The 25001-nt window shown below is 33.4% G+C and overlaps 2 protein-coding genes across 2 annotated transcripts; both read left to right on the top strand.

The window, feature by feature from the left end:
- Positions 1-4976: 4976 nt before the first annotated feature.
- On the top strand, positions 4977-5387 carry LOC131046491 (uncharacterized). Its single transcript, XM_057980251.2, has one exon. It carries the CDS (start codon positions 4977-4979, stop codon positions 5385-5387), a length of 411 nt encoding a protein of 136 aa, XP_057836234.2.
- An 8576-nt stretch (positions 5388-13963) lies between these two features.
- LOC131046521 (uncharacterized) lies at positions 13964-19365 on the top strand. Its single transcript, XM_057980284.2, has 2 exons — positions 13964-14490; positions 18834-19365. The coding sequence occupies exons 1-2, from the start codon at positions 14088-14090 to the stop codon at positions 19184-19186; spliced, it is 756 nt and encodes a 251-aa protein (XP_057836267.2). The 5' UTR covers positions 13964-14087; the 3' UTR covers positions 19187-19365.
- The last annotated feature ends 5636 nt before the right edge of the window (positions 19366-25001 follow it).

Below are 25001 nucleotides of genomic sequence, written 5' to 3'. Positions count from 1 at the left end.
AGAGAAAGCCCTCAATTAAGGGAGAGCACCAGATCCTTGTTCTTTTGGATGGAAATCTTGTTGATTTCGTCCAGCTCCTCCATAATGAATCTGGAGGTACCCTTGATGTGGCTTCTTCTCCTGGTTCTGGAACCGGGTCTAGTGGTTTTGCTGTCTCGAGTAGCCATATAATCTCCTCCAAGATATTTAACCGGTTCGTTGTGGTAGGATCTATAATCAACAAACATGACATCAATCTTTTCAAGCCCCTCAATACTCTTGTTCATGGCTTCTTTACTTATATTGACAAGATTCTTGAGATTTTTTTTAATCTTTGTCATGGATTGCTCCACCTTATCAATCTTTTGTTCGTGATTGCATTTCATCACCTCAACGTCCTAGGAGAGTTTTTGTGTCATAATCATGAGTTTCTCTAGTTTGTTGGGCCTAGGGGAAGCAGTGAAGATATCAATTATCTCTTTAACCCCCATTTTGAGGGTATCGATTTTGCGCTCAACCCACTTCCAGTAGCTCTCCTAGCTTGTTGTAGCTTCCATAACTAGATTCATCAGGTTACCAGTCCTCTAATTCCCACCATTCTCTTCATTGGCTATGGCCCCCTATTTTTCTTTCCAGACATTGATATGAATGTACAACTTAATCTTCTGGTCCGTAGTCTTCGGGCTATGGTTCTTATACACCATTTTTTTCTTTTTGGAGGGGGGCTCGACCTTGGAGATCAGTTTGCTAGTGGTTTTGTATTTGCTAGCTGCCCATCTAGGAGGATTCTTGCCGTTGAACATCCCAAGGGTAGCCATCATATCCCCTTCATCCACAGGTTCATATTCTAGGTCATCAACAGGAACCCACTTTCTTCCAGGTCCATTTCTGAGTTAGAGACATCCTAGATATCCATCTACAGGCCAGTCTCAGCAAGATGGGGTACAATTTTAAGGGATTTAGCATGCTCCATGACAAGGACAATAAGTCCCTCATGGAGAACAGGGTTGTTACGGTTCTCCAAATGCTGTTCCAGGCTATGTTCAAGAGAGGAGGCCAAATAGAAGAGAACAAAGATAATTTTACCATGCCTTAAATGATTTAAGATAGGGAGCAATGGTAGAGTGTAGCTAATTAACAACATGTAATATAATTTTTTATTAAAATAAGTGGATGAAGAGCCCCCAATCCATTTTATATTAGAAAAAAGAATAATTAAAACCAAAGGCTATCATAAAGCAAAAATAATAGAGTTATTCAAGAGGTAACCAAAGAAAGAAAAAAACACAACTTGATGGACGTTTACAAGAAACTACCAACCTCAATGAAAAATAATAAAGCTAAAACTAATCAAAACAATGCTCATAGTAGGACAAAAAGAACAAAGAAAGAGCTTACTGAAAACTTGAGTCGGTGCCCACTTGTTGACCCAAAGAAACAATCTAGGTACTATGAATAATAAAAGAGTGGCTCTTTTTCTTATGGAGAACAATAGTCCAAGAGGAATAATCCTTTCCCAAAGAACTCAATAGACTATTGTTGGAGAAATCATTAGAAGCAACAGACGAATCATCAAGGTAGGCCACCAAATTTAGAGAGGGAACTCGATAGTCTAGGGATAAAGAGAGAGAGAGAGAGAGAAACCATGGATGGGATGAAGGTAGAACTTAAGAAACCTATAAGAGAAGCCACTTTAGTAGTAATAGGGTCTAAAGCTACGAAAACTAATAATCCAACAAGAGAAGGAGGTGTTAAATCCACATAAGACAAACCCAAATTCAAAGCAATATGAAAAATCATGCGATGGTAGTAGCTAGCATCCTTCCACTAGGTGGGAGAAGAATGTTGACAAAAACCACATGGACAAGAAGAAACTAAATGACCCATAGATAAACAACACGTACATCAAAAATGGATCACTTCATAATCTAGAATCTGTCAACATGGAAACTCACCCACCTTCATGGAGATCTCAACAAGAAGTGGCTTCAATGGTCCAAATCTACCAAAATTCAAGCGTAGGAAGTGTGGAAGAAATAGCTAGTATTAGGGTATGTTGTTGTATGGAACCTAATCAAAATCAGAAATTAAATTTTCCCTACTTCTATTGGTGTACATTCTCCCCATTTTTTTCAATGGGAGTTTGGGGGAAGTGCCCCTAAGACGGGTTCAAGGGGCAACGCCCTTGGCATACTCCCTGTTGCGATACAAGGTGGGGTCAAGGGGTAGCGCCCCACGAGGCCAAAAAAATTATTATTTTATAAAGGCATCAAGTGTTATTTTTCTATTGGCTGACATTTTGTAACCCTACTTTTGTAACTGATATAAGTCTTGATAAAAAGGCTAAGGGTTAGGGTTTTCTGTAGAGATAATTTTGTAGCATTTTGCAGTGTTAATGAGTTGCAAGGGGATTGTTGGTTGTAATTGGTTTTGATTTATGCTCTTTCTTTGGTGGATGTGGCCTATGATTGGGTGAACCATGTTAAATATTTTCTCTTCACTGTTATTATTTTTGTGTTTTTTTTATTCCCCAGTTTGATATTTATCTGCATATAATTGATATTTTTTGCATGCAGTTCCTAACATGGTACAAATTAAGAAAATGAACTAATTTATTACCAATAGCTTCATATGTGATGTTGAACTAGAACTAGAAGGGAAGGTAAGGTAGCCTTACCTAGATAGGGGAAACAACGATAGATTAAACTAGGGGCATGAAAGAGGGCGACCAAGGGTGAAGAGACAAAGTATGAGACCCACATTTCTAGTCATCCATGATCAAAATAGTATTTTCATCCTCTATAGAATCAAAGAAAATAACAAAGAAACCATGAGAACAAAGGTAAATCTCAACCTTACCAAAGATTACCAAGTTCAAGTGCTCTAAAATCTAAGAATGTTGTTTAGGAAGCGAGTGTCACAAGGGATTGAACTTGCAAATTAATATATTCCTTTCAAAGTAGGAGATGTTGACTAGTACCTCCTAACTAAGCAACACCTTTGGAACAAAGGAGGAATAGGGGAGGCATACCTTAGCCATAACAAAAGAGCCCTATGAAGGTTTGTATAGTAAATCAGTAAAGTATTTATCTAGTGGAGGGTTCACCGAGGCCTCGTGGATGATAGCATCATCGGAGGGAGTAGGTAAAGTTTTCACAATTCACAGAAGAGGAAATAAAGCACATATTAGAGATGTCGACCACCAGGTTGTAGGTTGTAGAGCTATTAACCCCTATGGTCTTGAGTGGAAGGCAAGAATTTCAAAAAGAAGAGTGAGGATATCAATCAATTATAGTGAAATCAATAATATTTTTAATAAAAAATCATAAATATAGAAAATTTAAGATATTATGTGATGCTATCTTCTTATATTTTGAATTATATTTTATGACAAAATATGGCCATCAAATTCAAACTACGATTGTATCACAAGAGAGTTTTCAACTAATCATGCCAATCTCCACTATCAAGACTTTATTAAGGTGTGATGAATCAGGTCTCTTCACCTTTCAGACCTCACATCCTTTCTCCTTCGGAAGAAACAAGATGCGTAGAAAATGCAAACAAATGACAATGATTTTGATGACTTATTTACGCCAGCTCTTTAGTCATGGGCGACGGAATTTTCACAGCAGCAACATTTTCCTGGGAGAAAATCTAGTTAGAGTTTCCAGAATCGACAGTACGGTTTACCTTTTACTTCCTTTTAATCAAGAGGAATACTCTAGTTTATTACAGTGATCTCATCATTAAATGATACTCTAATCTTTTGAACAGTTCATAGTAGACTTTTTTGTCACACAAATCAGACCTTAAATCCATGACCCGAACCAACTAAAGCGACAGCCAAGATCAAGTGAATAGAACCCAGTGACCTACAGTTTTGTTTATTAAACTAAATATAAATCCCCCAACACTAATATTTTCATCACAGTTCTTGCAGCTCTGTCCACAGTCTTTTTCTTTCTGAAAGGAGTTATGAACAGAGAGGAGATTGCTGCGACGGGTCAAGCAGGGGACGGCTGAGAGAAAGCTTTACTCAACCATGTACTGAAAACCGCTGAAAAGGCCAAATCCCCTCTTCGTCTTAAACGTAATAGACACCTTTGCAAAGACCTCTAGCTGGCTCATGAACATTGGGGACGACAAGGGACCCATTTTAACTCATCTACGAAAAAGTTAACAGAAATCAGCATTTGTATTCTCCTAGCAGTGTCTATTATTAAACATTAATTTATTTAAATGGCTAAAAGTAGACTTTTTTTCTTATTTACTATTTTTATAAGGATTCACATTAGTTTGTTAATCTAGATAACAGCTATGATATTTTCATTTGAATTTAGCAGTATGTTTGTGTTTTTGAAAGATAGGTCTCAAGTTCAAATCTAAAAAGATGTGAGGTGTATATGTCTCATTTGTAATACAGTTAGATGCTTCCAAAAAGAACAGACATAGTCTCATGTGTAAACTTATGTACAAACTCCTCATATAGATTATTAAAAATCTTTCTTTTCTTTCTCCCTTTAATCACCATTTTTTTTACTTTTTACTATCTTTCTTTTTGTCTTTTACATTCAAGAGTTGTTAGAATTTTTAAAAACAGATAATATGGTAAACTGTAATCTCCCATATATAATTTATGGAAAGAAATTTACAATTAAAGTGACAGCTAAATGATATTTAAGAATACCTATAATAGTTTTTCTTAATAATAGAGTTCAAGATGTTGACTAAAGAATCCTCTTATTTAAAAGTAATAATTTTAACTGTTAACTCTAACGATGTTGAAGAACAGTTAAGATACCATTCACCATAGTGGGAGTAGGACAGGAAGGCCGGGCCCAGCTCCCACTACTGATGCTTTTGTCTTTCATGAATAACTTTTTCAATGATGTTACAAGAATTTATTTTTAATTCTATCTATACCTGGAAATCTAGTGCTTGGTCTATAATTTGCCTTGACTTTGGGGCCAAATTGATTAAAAATACAGTTCATAATGAGCTGCCGCTACATTCAATTGGGTATACTTCAAATTGAAAACTTATATAGAAAGAGTGCGTGTTTGGCAGGGCTGTCGTCCAAAGTGGTTGTGGTGGAAGGAAAATTCAACGAGCATCTTGACATAGCAAAGCAACTTCTGGAGGAGATGAATGCCCCTTACTTTGATTTCGTTTTTCTCGACCACTGGAAAGAGTGCTACATGCCAGACTATCTTCTACTGAAGGAAAATGGTATGCTGGGCATTAGCAGCGGAATATGTGCAGACAACACGGGGGCCATGGGGGGACCTGCCGACTTTAGGAAATATGTGAAAATGCATCCGGAAGAACTTGAAACTTGTGAATATAAGAACAATGTAGAGTACCAGCGTCACTGTCTCTTCCTTAAACTATCCACTCAGTACTAGTAAATATTTTGTTACAGCCTTTAGTTAATATATTATATATGTCTTAAACTAACCACTTAACCACATTCAAGTAGAGAAAAACATAAGGCACTATATGTCAATTTGTCATGGATTATAATGTGTTCTTATCTTTAATGTTTAGAATTATGTGGAATCCACCTCCCATAAGGCACTATATGTCAATTTGTCATGGATTATAATGTGTTCTTATCTTTAATGTTTAGAATTATGTGGAATCCACCTCCCATTAGACTACCAGGCCAACATTTGTGGATGTAGTTTTTCTATATATCTGTCATTTTCAAAAAGTTTATATTATTATTTCTTGTTGGACTGGTCTGTTCGTGGATTTTATGCCCTTGCTGGTTTGCAGGCCTGGACCTCTATAAAGAAAAAAAAAGTTTACATCATTTGCTCCATTTTATATTCCTTGTATTTGTTTCATGTTTTCAATTTGCCTTGTATTTTCTTGTATTTGTAATGTATTGTGATAAAGAGAGTAGTATATCTCTATTTTAGTTTTATGCTTTAGTTCTACTGAATTTAGAGGTGTGATTTTTTTTTATATTTTTTTATGTGTAATATTATTTTATAAATGATAGTATAAACATTTTTTTATAAAATATGTTAGTAATATATTTGAGATGATAGAGAATAGAAATAAATGTCATGAATAGATATAGTTCTGATTAATAAAAAGAAGGATATGTCTGAAATTTTACAAAACAACAACATCTAGGGCACATGAGGAATGAGTTCCTAGTCAAAAAACAAAAAACGACAAAACTAAGGAGGAACCACTAGACAACCGGACAAAAATGAGAGACAGAACCAATCAAGAAAAATCAACTAGCCACCCATTAAAAACACTAAAAGATGGTCATGAATAGATATAGTTGATAATTATGAGTTAATAATCAATATACTAAGAATATTTTTATAAATTTAAGCCATTTTTTAAAGTTTAAACTTCAGAATATACTAATATATATTTTTTTATTGTGACAATTTATAAATTATTTAACATGTAAGTTTAAATCATTGAATTTCACAAGAACGTGCAAATTGATTATTTAAAGATGGAATGCATGCTATTTTTTTTAATATTATTCAGCTTTTAATAGTGAAAGGACAATTTTGATCAATGAACAAGAATAAATTGTTATTTCCTTTTTTGTATTAATAAGGTAAAAAAAAATATGAAATATGTGACCATTTAATCAAACATTGTTTAAGAGTAATTAGGTTGATAGGTAAATCCAAAAATTTAAAAATTATATAATAACTAATCATGTCACTTTTTTTCACTTGTTCTTTTTTGTACATTTCACTCTAAAAAAAAATCATATATATTATGTGTAATTGTTTTGGATGTTAGAATATTAAGGGAAAGGGAGGGATTTCAATAGCTCTCAAGTGTTAATAGTCTATATGGTGTCATGAATTTAAGCATTTTGTTAAATATATTAAATAATCTTTTGTCAAAAATAAATATATCTAATAAAAATTAGGAAGACATTAATTCATGTGTACATGTATTTGTGCAAATAAATATTTTTATGTGTATAAAATAAGGAACAAAGTAGTTTCGATAAAAGACCATTTATATAAATAGTAAGTCTTTGGAAATAAAAAGTATTTTACAATAAATTGTATGTATACAATTTTTTTATTAAAATTGTATATATAGAATTATATATATATATATATATATAACAATTTCATGAAAAAGAGTGGTGCAATGACATCAAAGATAGAAAATTCTATGCAAGTAAAAAAGTGATCAAAGTTCTATATAATGTCAGTTTTTCTTACCTTTCTAGTCATATATTTTTCTTTTCATTTCTCATATATTTTAAGGTTTTTATCTTTAATTTGTTTTGTTAATGTCATTTATTTTTATCAAAATCTCATAAATAGTATTTCAAGTGGCATTTTAAAATCTATTCATGTCCAAATTGATATAAAATTATATTTTAGCAGTCTAGATTCTATCCTATACACATTTTATGAAAATTATTTTAATTATTTGAAAGAAATTAGGGGGGATCACAGTCAAATTTTCATTTTTTAGGATGTGCTCAGTTTCAAAACTAATGAATGGTGACATATTGTTTAAAAAATAATGAAAAATTAGGTATAAGCTATCTAATGTTAGCTAAATTTTTAAGAAAGTGATTTACAAAATAATTTTAAAATGTCAACATTTCAAGGGGAACATAGTAGATGCTATGTTATATATTTTGTGATAAAAATAGGAGCAATTTGTGTGCTCCCGATATTTGAAGATCATTACTTCTATCAATTACAAAATAAAATTAATAGTTTAAAAATTAGATTCAAAACACTATGAATAATGTTCTTGTGACAAATTTAAATTTTGAGCATGGTTATCCTTGATTTTGCATCTAATATTATTTTTATCATTGAAAAAATTAGCCACTGTTTACACCATTTAGGTATTTTATTTGCATGTATAGACTCATGCATTACACTCTCATATTGTTCATAATACTCAAAATTTGATACACTGGTCTAGTTTAGCAAGAATAAAGTGAAGGTGATGTAGAAACTTAAAAATTTAGTAAAGGAAAAGGGTAATGCTAGGATAAAATTGTTACAATTGCAGTTGTCGTTGCACCAGAAGATCGACCTGTTAATGCCCAATACAACCACTAGACTTATAGAATCCATAGGAGGCAGTTAAGCCATGTCACAAACCTGAGCATTGTGATGCACAACACAAGGAGACCAAGGGTGCACACCTTGCAAGAATCCCCTCACAACACAAGTGAGGGGTTTGAACCTGTGACCAATCTCTCTTACCACTTGTTACAAGTGTGGTTGCCATTGCACCAAAACATTGACCTGTTAATGCTTGGTACAACCACTAGACTTATAGAATCCATAGGAGGTGGTTAAATCATGTCATAAACCCGAGCATTGAGTTGCACAACACAAGGAGACCAAGGGCATACATCTTGCAACAAAATTGATCTGTAAGACATACTATAGGAATGGACACTAAAATAAGGACAATTTGTACTAGCCAAATTATAAGATATGCAAATTTTAACATTATAGTAAGAAATGAAATTAGCTAAATTAGTCTTAGGATACACATTAGAATAAAACATTGACAACCATTTCTAGTTGGCTATGCATTTGATTTCATGACCTTCCTATAAGGTTACACACAATACCCAACATACTTAACTTGTTTTTAAAATATGATATATTAAAGCACAAAGGTGATTAAAAACCAAAAATAGGCAATTTCAACAATGACAATGGCCATGGCCCTAAAAAGAGGAGATTCACTACAACTTGGAATATTTAGAATACTAAGCACTAGATCTAAAATCTAATTAGAAATTAAAATTTCTCAAAACAAATAATTTTAAAACATAAATAATATCCCCAGGAGAAAACTATGTTAAATTTTGCATGTTGTGCTAGTAACTCACATTAAATTGTACTATGAGATCTCATAAAAGTTAACATTCTTTGTTCTAATTCAATATCACATAGGGGAGAGGATCCACTAGTTGAGCACCCTAAGTTTGCACTTCTCAAAATCCCACAAGTAAATTTCAAATCACTCCCAACATTTTACAACAACTTACTTGGCAAGTCCCCTACTTAAAACGAATGTTTCAAGGAAACATCATCAAATATAATGCCATATCAGCATGTTTTTTGCCAAGGTGTCCAAAACAGCCCAAAAAAGAGACAAATACTTGTGTAAAAGTGAGACTGATACTTGTGTGCTGAAGTGACATCACATGATTTGTTGCTTTTAAGTGCTTAGAGATACATTTCATTTAGTTAAAGGTAATCGTCATCACAATAAAAACTTTAAAGATACAATTATTGGTGCAATGTTGTCAAAAATATTGGACATTAAATCAACAAGTGTGGGAATTAAATCAACAAATACAATCACAGCCATTGACATGCATTCAATTACTAGTTCTTTTCCCTTATGTCACGTATGCATTCATAATCTTCAAACTTTCTATATCTTGCCCCTAAAGCATAACGTACTAATGTGATTGCTATTACCATAGCCACAACAAAAAATGAAAATTTAAAATTAACTATGATTAACTCAGACACACACTACAAATCAAAGCACTAAAAACTTTCATCCACAACTTTGATATTTCCAACTCTTTGAAAGGATAAAAAATAAAAAATAAAAATAAAAATAAATAAATACACAAAATCATCAAACCAAAAATCTCCTGCACTCCAAATAAATATACTTCACCTGCAACCTATAACAAACAAGCTGATATAAATGACTAGCGTAAGAGCAGTATTAAACTCCTCTGCCTGGGCGTATGGTTAATGAGGTTAGCGGTGGGCATTGAAATTTATGGTTGAACGAGGGTTGTTATGTGTTTTACGTGGAGTAGTCGCTGACTGAAGATGTTGAAGGAGTTAGAATTTGCACAAGAGAAGTAGAATACATCTGTCTAAACAACGATGGAAGTTTGGATGGTGCGCGAGTAGATAGGAGGCTTTTACCTCGCTAATTTCACTGAAGATTATACCATTGCCTAACTGTGCTCTAGCCAGCAAAGAGAAAATGTGAATGGTCAAAAGGTCTATACTACGCAAAGGCAGCGGATGAAGAATATTTGATGTGTGAAGATTGTTCTGAAAACCAGACTACAAGAACAGGTGCAACTATAAAGCGATTTGAAGTCCATGTAGATTTTGTGAATCTGTAAAGGGCCACTAAAAGAAGATAGATTATGATCACAGAAATATTGTAGATCATCATTTAAAAGGAGAGCGCACCAAATAAAACCGCTTGATCTTAGAAAGAAGCACAGTAAGTTTATTGATTTTGTTATGTATTTGGAAAGGTAAAGTAGATTTTGTTGGAGTAATAAGGATTTTGGCAGGAAGATTCCTTGTTCTACAAGGATGCCTATGGCATTGGAAATTCTTGGTGACTGCTAGATTTGTTATAAGATGATATTAATGATGAGAAGATTTTAGTTCATTTTGATGTCTATTAAAACTTTTATTTTACCAAAGAAGTGGGGTCAAATCTTATAATTGCATTCTTTAAAATAATATATTTTCCTATTTTGTTTCCTTACTGAAAGCTTGTTATCAAATCAGGAAGCAAATGGAGTGTTGATTGGAAGCATAAGGGAGTCAGTAATAAATTAGGGTATCTTGTTTTCTCTTGGGACAGATATTGAAATAAGTTTGTTGAATGGAAGGATTGGTTATAAGAGGTTCTAATATTAATATTGATACATCGGGGTGATAAAGTTGTATCATTACAAATCTACGATACCATGGAAAATTTGAGTTCTTTAAAGGCATCTTTTATGGTGGAATGTTTATGCAATCTATCAAGTTATATTCTACCTACTAAATACAAGGGAAAGTGTTATATGATTCCTATTGTATCTAACACATTTGGGCTTATTGATGGAGTGATTCATCTAGAGTCTATTGTACTTCTTACACTTCTATTAGTGGTTGCAGTACTTCCCCTACTACTATTTTTAGAGGTTAAGGACTAATAAGTGTCATTTTAAAGGCTAGTGGCATTGGAGGATGTAGGATTTCCATCATCTAATGCTAGCTTCTCATTTTGAGATACCGTTTTGCATGAAATTTTGGCTTTTCTTTTCTTGCTTTCCTTTTATTCTCTTTTGATGCTAACTAATTTGAAGAATGAATGTATTGTGAAGATTGATTTTGGAGACAAGGTTCAATATTTGGAGTTAAGCTCAATATGGATTGTTGTCCAATGAGCTTCTAAGATTATGATCAGGAACTATACCCTTTCATAGTCATCACGCAATGATGAATCTTTCTGGTAGCTCTTAGGGATTTTTATTGAATAATTTAAGACTCCATGATTTGACAGTTCAGGATTGAGAACTCAAGAATTTTGGCTCAAAGCTACACCCTTCCAAGGGTCATGGGGTAGCTTGATGGAGACCCTCTTGATTCAAGATTTGTTTTCTCAGGAAAAGATATTCTCAAAGTGTGTATTCATATTAAGTAATCCACAAATTTTGTTGTGCAAGCCTTAAGAGGAGTCCCCAGGCTAGGGTAAAACTTAAGGTTTGGCTTGTATATTTGTAGGAACAATGCAACAACTGGGGGGAAATGTTTGCATAAATTTATTATATTACATTATTTTTTTGATGGTTGTGCAGATCCTATTGATTATTATAGTTGTAATAATGGTATTATTACATTGTAAAATATGGTCAAACTTATTTCAATAACATTTAACATTCACCTTTGTTTTCACAATGACTCCTGTAAGTCATGGGTTTTCACTTGCAAGCCACAATCCTCTATAGGTTTTCATCAATGAAAGAATACCTAAACACAAAGTGCTCCAAAAGATAGACTAACATAATATGAGATGATTTCCCAAATGGAAATATTACAAGTTTTATATATTTCAACCCTAACTTGGGTACCTAAAATGTCACACCTCATTTTGGAGGGAAAGAAAATTAAAATAACTCTTCAAAACTGCTAGCTAATACTAAATGGGTGCCTTGGCCCAAATTTTAAAAATTGCAAGTTACATAACAAGGTTATCCCTAAATATTTTATAAGAAATAAATCATCTTATTTTTACTGAGCAATTTTCTTTTGAAATTAAATTGAATAGAAATGGCATATGGCAAGACAAGGATATAATTATGCCAAAATAATAGACTATTAATGAATGATGCCCATTGGTATTAAGGGCAATCGTTTCATCCCACCATGTGACCAAGTGTCAAGAGGTCCACCCCCTTGTAGAGATATTGTTGCATCGTCATATTGTTTGGGTAGACACCCACTAGCATGACTATAAAACATTCATTAGAGTTCAACACTATCGGGTGTTTGTCTAACAAGGGCATTACATGTCCACAACACTCTACATGTATTATTCTTTAGAGCTCAACTCCAATACCAAGCACATCAACCACTATGCTAAAATCTAAAACTATTAGTAAATGGATAATTTACATTAACCATGAGTTTTTTCATCCTACTAGAGTGATAGGAGGTGAACACCCTTGTGGACATATGGTTGGGCTATCATTTGGTTTGAGTGCGTCCTTAATAACACAATGGATGAATATTTCCCTAGGTTCAATACTACTAGGTTTTCATCTAATAGGGGCATTATACTTTCATGTGGTTTTCACCCTATAAAATATGGCCTTGAACTGAACACATAATTTCTTCATGAATGTGTTAGCCTCTAATAAGCTAGATAGGTTGGAGTTAAAAAGAACCATATTATTTGTTATGCTAGGAAAGAATATTGACTAGCTTTCAAACTTATGCCTTAATTAAAACCTTTTGATAAAATCAACACTTTACAAACTTTTCCTGACCTCTCAAGTACATGTAGTGCCTATATTTGTCCTTGGGGAAGTCCTAGATGATCAAATTGCCTTAATTTTTTTCCTTTTATACCCCTAGCCTTTGAATTCAAAATATTTTTTATTACAGCTAATTAACTATGGCTAACTGAACATAATTCAACTTGAGCCTAAGAATAAATGCAATTTAAAAAAAATTAGAAGTCAATATTACACATGCAATCTTAAACCAAGTTCAAGACTATAACTATAGGATTAACCTAGAATAGAAATTAGGAGATGTGAAAATTAAATCTAAATCGTCAAACTGGACTTAAATTGGGTTTAAATAATAACTCCATGCATGTACATAGGCAAGTCACACATCACTAGAAACAAATGATCAATTTGATTCTAAAAAGAATGAAGGTCACAATTGTTTGGAATATATTTTTTACTTTGACACTTAACGTTTATTAATTGACTAAACATACACATTTTTATGCAAAACATTTTATTTCTTCTACAATAAAACATACATAAAGATAAAGAAAAGAATCATTTTATCTTTCACAATTGTATGATATTTTTTATTAAAAACTCTTAGATATTAATAGAAATGACTACTCTAAGAAATGACTCACAAACATAAATAAACATGATAGTTTGTCCATAACCATTACTTTCAGCTTCCAAATTTGACAATCAATCTCATCTATAAAACAATTTTTTATATAATTATTTTTCACTATTCAAAATTAGCTTTCAAAAAACTATTTACAAAAATCTCCTTCTCTTAGATCTAAATTTTGACAATCAACCCTATCTATAAAACAATGATTTATCTAATTATTGTTCGCTATTGAATATTACCCTTCAAAATATCAATATATTTAAAAAACTCTTCCATTTTATGTGATCAATCTTTTTAAAATTTTAAATACGCCATCATAGCCATCACATTTACAAAGCAAAGGACTCACATTGGTCTCTTCAACTAATATTGCCCTTGGCTACTCACAGGTCTTTCCTCACTTATGACGTGTGCCAGGTCTCTTAGACCTCACATCTGTGGTTGGTACACCCAACATCACAAGGTAGCGTAGAGAATGAACGTAAAAGACAACGAGTTTGCAGATTTCTGTACGCCAGATCTTCGATCATGGGCGAATGAAATTTCACACCAGCAAAGTTTTTCTAATACGAGAGCTCCAAGAATTGACAGTTTGTATTACCGCAATCGTCCTCTTTACGTTGTCCCTGGAAAGATCTACAGTAGGATTTATTACAATAAATATACATCGTAGACAAGTCCCCAATACAAACATTTTTATTACAGTTCAACATGGCACTCGCAGCTCTGTCCACCGCTTTTTCCTTCCTGAAAGTAATGATGAACATGAAGCAGCTCGTTGCGACAGGTCAAGCAGGGGACGGCCGAGAGAAAGCTTTGCTCGACCATGTCGTTAAAACGGCTGAAAAGGACAATCCTCTGTCTGTGTTAAATGTAATGGATGCCTATGCAAAAGCCTCTGGTTGGCTGATGAACATTGGCGATGACAAAGGACCCATTTTAGATATGGCCCTTGAGAAATATAATCCAAGGGTGGTTCTTGAACTCGGGACATTATGCGGGTATTCTGCTGTGAGAATTGCTTCGCAGCTGCACAAGGAGGGCAGTAAAATTCTGTCTTTTGAGATGAGCGCAGAGAATTGCAACATCGCCAGGCAAATTATCGAGCACGCAGGTACTGCGTTTAATTAAGAGAGTGACAAGCTTCTGGTTTTCGATAGATGAGTTGTAAAATCACTATCTTACGCCATCATATTTTCTATATAATTTCCATGTTTTTGCTACTGCACTCAACAATTATTGCAATTTTTAGATAGGTAAAATAAGTGTGACTTAGATCTGAGATTTTTTATTCTAAAGATGGCAGATTTAGGTATCATCTTCTCACATATACTTCAACGTGGTCAAATGCCGTTTTCATATAATTTGAAGAGAGAAATTAGACTTGATCGTGTTTTATAAACAACTAAAATGCTGTTCTTTTTTTTTCCAATATATAATAGGAATGAGATTTACGTATAGAATAAATATAGGGAACTAGAAGACCTAATTACATGGATTGAAACTCAACATAAAGACCCAAATAAATAACTAGGACATGGAGCCTAACTAAAAGCCTTGCTCAACCACAAGAAGAAGAGAGAGGAAGTTGGTGCCAAACTCAACCGCCCTTTTTACGACATAACAACTAAACACTAAAGACAGCCAGGGAGCAAAGCTCAACCAAACAAAAGTAGGAGCCAAGGCCAATCAACCAAAATCATAAAAACCCAACAGACACAATCATGGAAAGATAGATACAGATTGCAAAAAAATTTAAAGCCTAGATGAGCTTCTAGTGTTTGAATTTTCTCAATCCTTAACCTCTTCTGAACTTGGGCTTGATCTTACATCATATACTCGGAAAACAAAGGAAAAATGACCCTGCGGCAGTAACCTCCAACCTAGCCAATCCAAGAATAACTTCGAATGCATAAATAGCTCGTCCCTGGATGTCTTCATAATGGTCTTCCAGACCAGATAGATCTATAAGCTAAAAAGACATAAAGGTTGAAAAAGGACTCAGATTGAGCCAAAAGCCCGGTTTTCCTTTTCCCAATCATCCTCAAGAACTTGCAACATGTAGCCATCAAAACTCCACAAATTTTCCAGATGGGCTGCTTGTATTGCAGAGAGCATTGCCATTTCATGAACCTGCTGATCACGTACCTCCACATACGCTGCTTTGACAGGAAAGACAACTCAAGTTGTCCTCAGTTGAAATGATTTCAAATCACATGGAAGCTGTTCTGCATTTCTCCTTTCACGAGCCAAAAGATTTGTTGCTGCAAAATTGTGGTTGGGCATTTCAAGCCTCGAAGTTTTAGCTAACTTATTTGATAGAGCCTCCAGTTGATCTAAACTTCTCTGTATTGGAGCAAATTCTGTAGAAGAAGCGGCTTGTTGCCACAAGAACCCAGTTCATGAGAATGAAGCTATTCTTATTAGTTCCTGCTGTGCCGGCAGGATACTATAGCATCCGTGTGATGCATTTATTATTTTAAGCCATCCAATCACAGTAATGTATTTTTGAACTTCTTATTTTTTTTCAAATGTTTTGATTTTAAACAAATTTAATAATTAGTATAAAATTATTTATCCTAATTTCCATTGGACAATGTCGTTAATTTTATTTGTAAAAAATATAACTTAAATCTAAGTAGAAACTTCCCGAAACTATGAAACTTCTGGAAACATCTTCTGGAAACATATGAAACTTCTGAAAACATCTTCTGGAAACATTTAGAAAACTTCTGAAAACATCTTCTGGAAACATTTAGAATTCCTGCATATTTTGTCTATGATATTGTTTGTTTGCTTCAAACTCAGGAATGCATATTTTGTCTTTGATATTGTTTGTTTGCTTCAAAATCAGGAATCTGTTAGGATCCCTTTTGGTGTTTCTGCTATCAGTTATGGTCTTTTGGTCTTTTCTTTTTCTGATGAATAATTGTGTTTCTGTTACAAAAATCAGCTTGAACTCCTCCCCAATACCCACATTATGCATGCTATACATAAACAAACTGCAAGTTCTCAAATTCAGCTTTCTACCATCTACATTGTTTTTCTGATATTGTTACAGATGACACCCTTATCATCTACATTGTTTTTCTGATATTGTTACAGACAACACCCTTATTGATGGAATTTGCAAAAGAGGTAGAGAAGATGAAGCTCTTGTTTTGTTTGCTGAGAGGATAAAATCTACTTTTCTCCTAATGTTATTGTGTATAGTATCATAATTGATGATCGCTCAACAATCCTACACCACAAACACTATCGCATAAAACTCAAAATCATAAAAAAAAGTGATGAAAACAAAAGATTTGAAAAAAGGAAAAACAGTTACAGCAAAAATCCCATAAGTAAATGGACATTACTCTACCAACCGCATCAAAGAAGACATTTTAGCAAAATCCAGGCGCTCAATCCCATATATCTGTAATAGTGTACATCCACTGCTACCCTCTCTCACTTATCCCATGCATATAAGAAGGGACATCAAACAGAAAGGGCAGGTCATGAGAAAGGAGCTTCCCTTCACACACAGCAAAAGATTGATTCTCCTTACTAGATGAACCGTATTTGATAAAATGCCTACAATATTCTCCATTAACTAGCTTTTGTGATGATTTATTACTACCCCTAATTGCAGACAAATCATATAACAAATGTATGCAAAATGTGGAAGAATACAAAAGGCATGCCAACGGTTTGGCAGAATGTCTCAAAGAAATATGGTTTCGTGGAATGCCATGATTGTGGGATGTGTAGAAAATGGATCTTTTGGAAAAGCTTTAGAAACCTTAAATGAAATGCAATTGGCGGGTGTAGAGACAAATTCCACAACCTTTGCTACCGTCCTCACTGCGCCCTCTACAAAAATAGGAGCTTTGGAATAGGGTATAGACATCCATACAAGAATAGAGGATAAAGGACTTTTGTCAGATGTTGTAGTTTCAATTGCCTTGGTAGACATGTATGCAAAATGGATTTTGTGAGAAGGCTTTAGAAACTTTCACACAAATTCAACTGGCAGGTTTAAAGCTAGATTTCACAACCTTTGCTAGTGTCGTCCATGCCTGTGCCAAAATGGGAGCTTTAAAACAGGGTATACACATCCATCAAAGCATGAAGTAGAGATGAATTAAGTTAGATATCTTAGTTGCAAACGCTCTGATAGACATGTATGCAAAATGTGGAAGCATATAATTCATGCAGTTGGACACTTAATTTTGGTCACATGGGTGACATTTATCTTAACATATACTTGGGCTCATACGTTTTAGGGCATGGCACGTACATTCTATAGGAATGGAAATTTGCATTCTGTACCAAAGCCTAGGTTCTTTCTGCCATGCCATTGCTACTTTCTTCGATTTTGTGCCCCTTTCATATCTTTGGATTTATCTTTTGGTTCTTTCTTATAGTAGTAGATAGCCTTATCGTAATGTCTGACCTTTCACCGTATATGAGGGCTGATTTTGGTTATTGTTACATTCTATTGTTTAAGCAGAATTATCAACAGGCTCGTTCAACGCCCAACACAACTGAAACTTGCAAACCATTCACCAAATACAAATTTAAAGATCTAAAAATCATGACCACAATTATGCTAATCGACCACTGCACATACAAAATTTGTTCTCTAATGTTTTAGTTAAAATGCAGAAAACAACATATGACAATCATTTCAACTGACTTTGATACCATCCACATTTTTACCACTCGGTAGGAACATGATGCTTTGCATCTCTTGTTTATAATAGAGTTTGCAATGTTTACTAAATTATGATCTTATTTAAAAAAACAATAATTTAATTGTTAAATGTAATGATATTTAAGAGTAACTAAGATGTGGTATGTCTTTGGACATATAGTGTCATGGTTAAAAGATTTTTTTTGGTGAAGTGGCCACCAATGCTCAAATTTTTACTGGGTCATTGTGCTCGCAGGCCTTAGTGAAGTGTGGGGATGAGGTCCTTACCGGTTCGTGGAGTCGGATGGTGTGTGCATCACCGATCACGTTAGAAAGTTTACAAGTAGAAATTTATAATTGATTATTAAATTAAATGATATTTAAAAACAACTAAAACACTATTCTTCATAATAGAATTCAAAATATGGACTAAATTATTATCTTATTTGGAAAATAATAATTTAATTGCCAAAATGTAATGATATTTAAGAGGAATTAAGATACCATTCATTACACTGGGAGAAAAAGAAAACTGAACCTACCTCCGACTGCTGAGCCTTTTGGCTTTACTACATAACATTTTTTATGATGTTTCAGGGAGTTAGTTCGTTGAATTTGATTTTTATTCGCTGGACTTACATATAATAAAGCCTCGTCCAATTTGCTTTGAGTTTTGGGTCTATTACATTAAAGATATAGTTTTCTAAAGCTGAGCCTACATTTACCTGGGTATGGTCCAAATCGAAAACCTATACTAAAAAAGAGTGTATGTTTTGCAGGGCTGTCGTCCAAAGTGGATGTGGTGGAAGGAAAATTCAATGAGCGTATTGACGTAGCCAAGAAATTTCTGGAGGAGATGAATTCCCCATACTTTGATTTCGTTTTCCTCGACCACTGGAAAGACCGCTATATGCCAGACTATCTTCTATTGAAGGAAAATGCGTTGGTGGGAAATGGCAGCGGAATATGTGCAGACAATATGGGGCCCATCATTGGACCCGCCGACTTTAGGAAATATGTGAAAACGCATCCAGAAGAACTTGAGACCTCTGAATACAAGAGCCATGCAGAGTATCTTTGGTGGTTGCCAGATAGCGTCACGGTCTCTACCTTTAAACTATCCACGCAGTAGTAGTAAATTTTCGTGACAGTGTGTGCCTAGTAATTAATATATTACAGTATATGTACAAACCTCAGTCAAGCAGAAAAATACATGCAGACACTACGTATGCCAGTTTGCCATGGAAAGGGGCTTGTCACGACCAAATCGGTCATTAATATTATTTGTATTTATCTGTTGTTGCTTTTTTATATACTTATAGTTTTGAAAAAGTTTGTAATATATTTGATGATAGGGAAGAGGATTCAATAGACATTTAAGATATTATATATTAAAATAATTATGAATGAAAAATTAGTATAATGGTATGAAATAAATCAGATGATCGAGATCTTTTACTTCTCTTTGTTATTGTTTTAGCCATCTAAAGATCTTGTTTATATTTTGGACTTTAGCTCCATATTGACTCCAATGGTCTCACCCCTTTCCTTCTTTTCCATACACATATGTTTAGTAAGATTTTAATATATAAAATATTAATAAATAAATATATGATTATAATCTCTTTTGTAATAATTCTATTTTTAAATCTTTGTAATAATTTAATTTTTAGATTTACAAGTTCACTTTACATTATTCATGAGTTTAGGGAAAGCCATAAAAAACTAATTTTAATTGTCTTATAGTTTTTTTAAATAATTTAAATGTTTTTTTTTTCATTCTAAAGAATATTTATGTTGTGTAATAGGTCTTAAAGATATTTTCAAATCTATGTAAATTTGAGGTAGTTTCATTATTTTTGACGTCTTTGTCTATCATATTAAATATTGATTGTTGTTTTCATCCATAGACACTTAACATTGTCCTAGTCTAATTTAATGAATATTTTTTATTTATTTAATTATCCATTTTTTTTCTATTAATTAAATTTTTATTTATTTATTTATTTATTTAATTAATTCACTAAATCTCTTTTAAGCCCTTTTTCTATCATAATTTAAATAAATATTTTTTATTTATTTAAATTCCCTTTCTCCCAAATTAAATAAATATTTTACTTGTTTAAATTGTATGGCCCTCCCTCTATTAATTAAATAAGTTCTTTAATTTAATTAATTCATTCATTTATCTTTTTCTCCTCATTTATCTTAACCACTCCCTTTATTTTATTATTTCCTCTACCCACCCTTCAATCTAAGACAACCATCTTTTATCCCACCTCTCTATCTTATCCCTCCATTTTTATGACAATCTTTATATAAGAGGCTTCATCCTTTCTCCTTTCAATCAATCAACCTTGGAGCATACTTATATTATGCTAAATTGACTTTACCCTACACCAAGCTACATGATCACAACCACATTTGTTCACCATTGAGCTCTTGTGCAAGCATAAAAATATGAGAGCAATCATATCAAAGAAAAACCAATGGAGATAGGAGAACAATGAAATTCAAATCCATGTGAATGTGTGAAGGCATCATTCGAGTTATTTTATGGTTTTGCATGTTTTGGGGTTCTTCAATGATGTGTTGTTGAATTTCATTGTAGATCTATGATTTTGTGGTTGGAACTAGGCTTTGCAATATTGAGTTGTTCAAATTTAGCATATACATTATGACACATTAGGTAGCGAACCCTTGTCCCTTAGTTCTAGCATTTTCTTTTGAGGTTTTTGTTTGCCAAATTTTGCATCATTTTTTTACTGAATTTACATTTCTACCAATTACTATTACTTTTATGTTTCTTCTATCGAATCTTGATTATTACTATGTTTCTAATTATTTTGGATGTGTCTATGATCGTTATTAATATGTTTACAACTTATATCCCCACATTTCTAGTTTTCTACAATTCTATTATGATATGTTTTTGTTGTATCTATGATAGGTCCTAACGCATCTATGTTTTATTTTCGTGCACCTCTAGTTCAATAGGATTTTTTTAATTTTCTATATTTTTTAATTTTTTTATGTATTTGATCTATTCTGGCACATATATGTCTATTTTGATGTGTATCTTTCCCTATTATTATCCATCTATGTTAACTCTTAATGCTTTTTTGGTCCGTCTTTTAGCATCTGTAATTTTGCAAGTTCATCCATCTTTTAGAACTTCTTTATTTGTTTGTCACCTTCTTTTACTTGTTGTTATTATGTTGTCCTAATCTTTGTGCTTACAAATTGGGGTTATTAGTTGGAGAGTACTAATCCATTCATGCTTGTAGAGGTAGTTAGGTGTATTTGTAATTTCATCTATAGAATAATGCACATTTCAATTAAGTACATTACAAAGAACCTTTTGTTTTAAGTGTCTTGTGTGCTTGCATTCTTTTTTTTGTAGAAACCTAAGGTGTTTGTGAAAGTATCTTCTCCCATGAAATCACTAAGCATCTTGTTTTTCTTTTTGTAGGGGTTTTGCCTTTGGAGAAGTGACCACTCCAAAAGGGAATGAAACAAAGTGGTTTTTCCTTTGACCCTCTATATAAAAGGCAAAGTTGCAAAATAGAGCCTAACTTGCAGCTGTAGATTATTCCTATTAATTTGGGGGTAAACTAACTTTTGTTAGACTCACACAAGGTTGACTAATGCTTTAAGTCAACCCTTATGATCACATTGACTTTTAGGGGGTGAAATAACTTTTATTAGAGTCACACAAGGTTACAAAGATTTATTTTTGGAAGGATTGCGATCACATTTAATGACCCTTTATTTTTAGCCATTCTTGGCGCTCTAGTATTTAGCCCTAGCTTTATTCAATCTATTAAAATGACATTCGCAAATGCCTCCATTTACACCACCATTAATAGATACCATAGTCAATATTTTGGGCTACATTAATCCATCCAAAAGAGCTACACCCTTGCTCCAGCCTTGTATGTGCTTTATGCTGAAGGGTTTTGATATTTATTGGAAAACTCTATCTCCTCTCAGAGAGTTAGAGGAATTGTCTCAGTCGAGTCATCTAACCAATTTGTTGATTACCATTTTGGGGATGAATCATTTATTACACTTATTGAAGAGGAGAAAAATATCAAATGGGGCCTTCAATGCCTCAAAATATTTTTCCTAGCTTCTAGTTCAACTATTTAATGACTTAAGACTTAATGTCATCATTAATCCATTCTTCTTATGCCTCCTTGGCTTCTCAGCTATGACTCTAAGTGGATTAGTATGGAAACAGATTTTGATTTCTAGGCATTCCTTTTACCTTTCAATCTTCTTCATGTTTGACCTATGAATGTGGTCCTCACAAAAATTGAGAAAAAAATTGACTACTAGATTACCAAGCCACTTTCATTAGTTGGTGTATTTTAGGTTTTCTCTTAAATTATTTCAGCCACTCATGTGCATTATTCCTCGTACTGGGAACCATCCAAAGCTTCCTATATAAACCTAGATAAACTTCATGATTTTTTGTTGGCCTCTTCAAAAGATCACATGGGGTTTAACCATTTTTCTTGGGTTTTTTTTTTTTGTCTCCCATGGGACATGACCAGTGATAGGCTTCTCTCCACTTAGTGCTAAGGGATATCTCTTTGTTTTAAATGGATTGTGCATGCTACTTTTATAAATGAAGCCCAAAAAACTCTTTGTAGGCATTGCATTTACTCTAGTTTCCTAGCTGATTGGCTTTAAAAACCTTATGGTCATGAAATATGTGGTTCATATCAAGGATAATTTTATTGCCAAAAGAATATAGCATGTTTGGGAAGCCCTTAAGCCTTGGATTTGGTTGGTTGGTTCTATCTTTTAAGAAGGAATCTTTTCAATAAATACAATCTTTGGTTGTCTCTAATTATTCAAATTCAAGGGCTTATTTTGGCTTTTTTTACTTGGGTTTATGTCCTAAAATTCCACAAAAAGGCTTTCGTACCCCTCAATATTTTTTCTCTAGAGTAAGAATGAACCTCCACTCTTGGGAGGATTTGAAAATTTAGCAACAACTATTATTATTTATTAAGTTGTCATTAGTTTAATGTCCAAAGTCATCCTATATACTCTAGTCAGTTAATACTACCGAAATATTAAGTCGGTAAGCAATAAAGCAGTCAGTTATAGAAGAAAGGAGTCACAGAGTTAAGCATACACCGAGCTGTCTACCGAGTAACGCTTTATGTCTACCGAGAAGCAAAGAAGGTATACTGAGTAATCTGAACTGAGTAGAAACATGTTACTAGATTCAATGAACCTAGACACATATGTGGAAATGTGTTACAAGATTCGAGAACGGGGAACAGTTATTGCATAGGAAATTGCACTTCAAGATTTTGTATGATTTTGAGGAAGTTTATCTAATGAAATAATTTCTATGTTTATTCATTCGATGAATCTTGTTTGTAAGATCAAAGCATGAACAAATCACCGTCCCAGAGATCTATTTATACAGAATGATTTGAGAATTAAAAAAAGGAGATATGTGTGTGTGATAGATAAGTTGAAAAAGGAAAATCATAAAAGGACACATTGAGTTGTGACTACTATGACTGTCAGAGATATTCAGAGGTCACCAAGAAAGTCTTCATAGAACAGTTTAAGGGACAGAGTAAACAGAAGGGTTTACCAAGTTGATTTATCAATTACTGAGGTATGCTATGAGCAAGGTAATTTCATATTGACCACATAGAATCTGCTATAACATTTCAGATGCAAAGGTGTAGATATTTGTAAAGATTTTATTGAATCATTTGAGTTGTAATAGAAACCTTTAACAGGGTAAAAGACTCTAACAAAGTCTATAAATTGTAAAGCCTTTAACCAGGTACAACATTTTGTATAAGTGTTGTAAAATCCTTTATCAAGGTAGATCTAAAGATCTTGATACTTCTAACAGGGTAAGCTATCAGAAATAGCTAAACATGTAGCTCTAACCAAGCAACCTTTATTATTGCAGTAGTGAAGTTGTGGGTGCCATCCCCACTGTAGTTTTTCTCTCTAACCAGGAGTTTCTACGTAACCAAAATATTTGTGTTATGGAGTGAAATGTGTATGAATGTTACTTCTATAATTATGTGTTAGCTTTATATTATGAGATTAGTAGTTTACAGTTTATGTTTATCAGTAAGATTGTTTTTGGAGAAAAGTTTTGAAGTACTGATTCACCCCTCCCCTCTCAATACATTAGCTTTCCTTGTTGGACCTAACAATTGGTATTAGAGCTTCAATCTTGGAAAAGGGTTTAACAGCCTAAAGAGAAAGATCTTATCATTGGAAGGCTACAAACAATCTCGGAGAATTGTGAATCTTCAAGAAGAATTGGATCATGCTAATCAATTGATTGTAGATATGAAGAGACAAATGCAAAGATCACTGAAAGTCAGAAGAAGGTTGTCTGATGATTTACAGGACTCTCAAGAGTTGGTGGAACAAATAGAGAGATCATCTGAGAACAGTATATCAGAAGAGACTAAAGAAATGATTGGAGAACTAAAAGAAAAGAACAAAGCACTGACTGAACAATTGAAAGCAATGAAAAGAGAACATGAGAAGTTTAGCACACAATTGATTGAAAATATTGATGCATTAAGAATAGCCGAGGATAAAATAAGAGACATGCAAAGGGAAAAACAACAGCTAGAAGCATTGGTGTCTGAAAAGAATGATGAAATCACAAGAATGACTGGAATTCAACATAATCTTTCTGATCAATTGGGTTATGCACATCATGAAGCAAATCTAAAAGAAAATGAGAATCAAGCATTGAAACTTGAATTATCAAGATTGACCAATGAACTTGAAGTAGAAAAGAAATCAAAAGAAACACTGAAGAAAAGTTATGAAGCATCAAGGATGTTGGAGGAGAAACTAAATATAAGAAGACCCAACAAAGATGCAGGACTCAGTTACAAAGAAAAAAACTCTACCGAGAAAGGGATCAACACCACCGA

This window comes from Cryptomeria japonica, chromosome 7 (assembly GCF_030272615.1).
Source record: "Cryptomeria japonica chromosome 7, Sugi_1.0, whole genome shotgun sequence".
Lineage (NCBI taxonomy): Eukaryota > Viridiplantae > Streptophyta > Pinopsida > Cupressales > Cupressaceae > Cryptomeria > Cryptomeria japonica.
The sequence above is the reverse complement of the archived record's forward strand: the minus strand, read 5'-3'. Positions and strand labels throughout refer to the sequence as shown.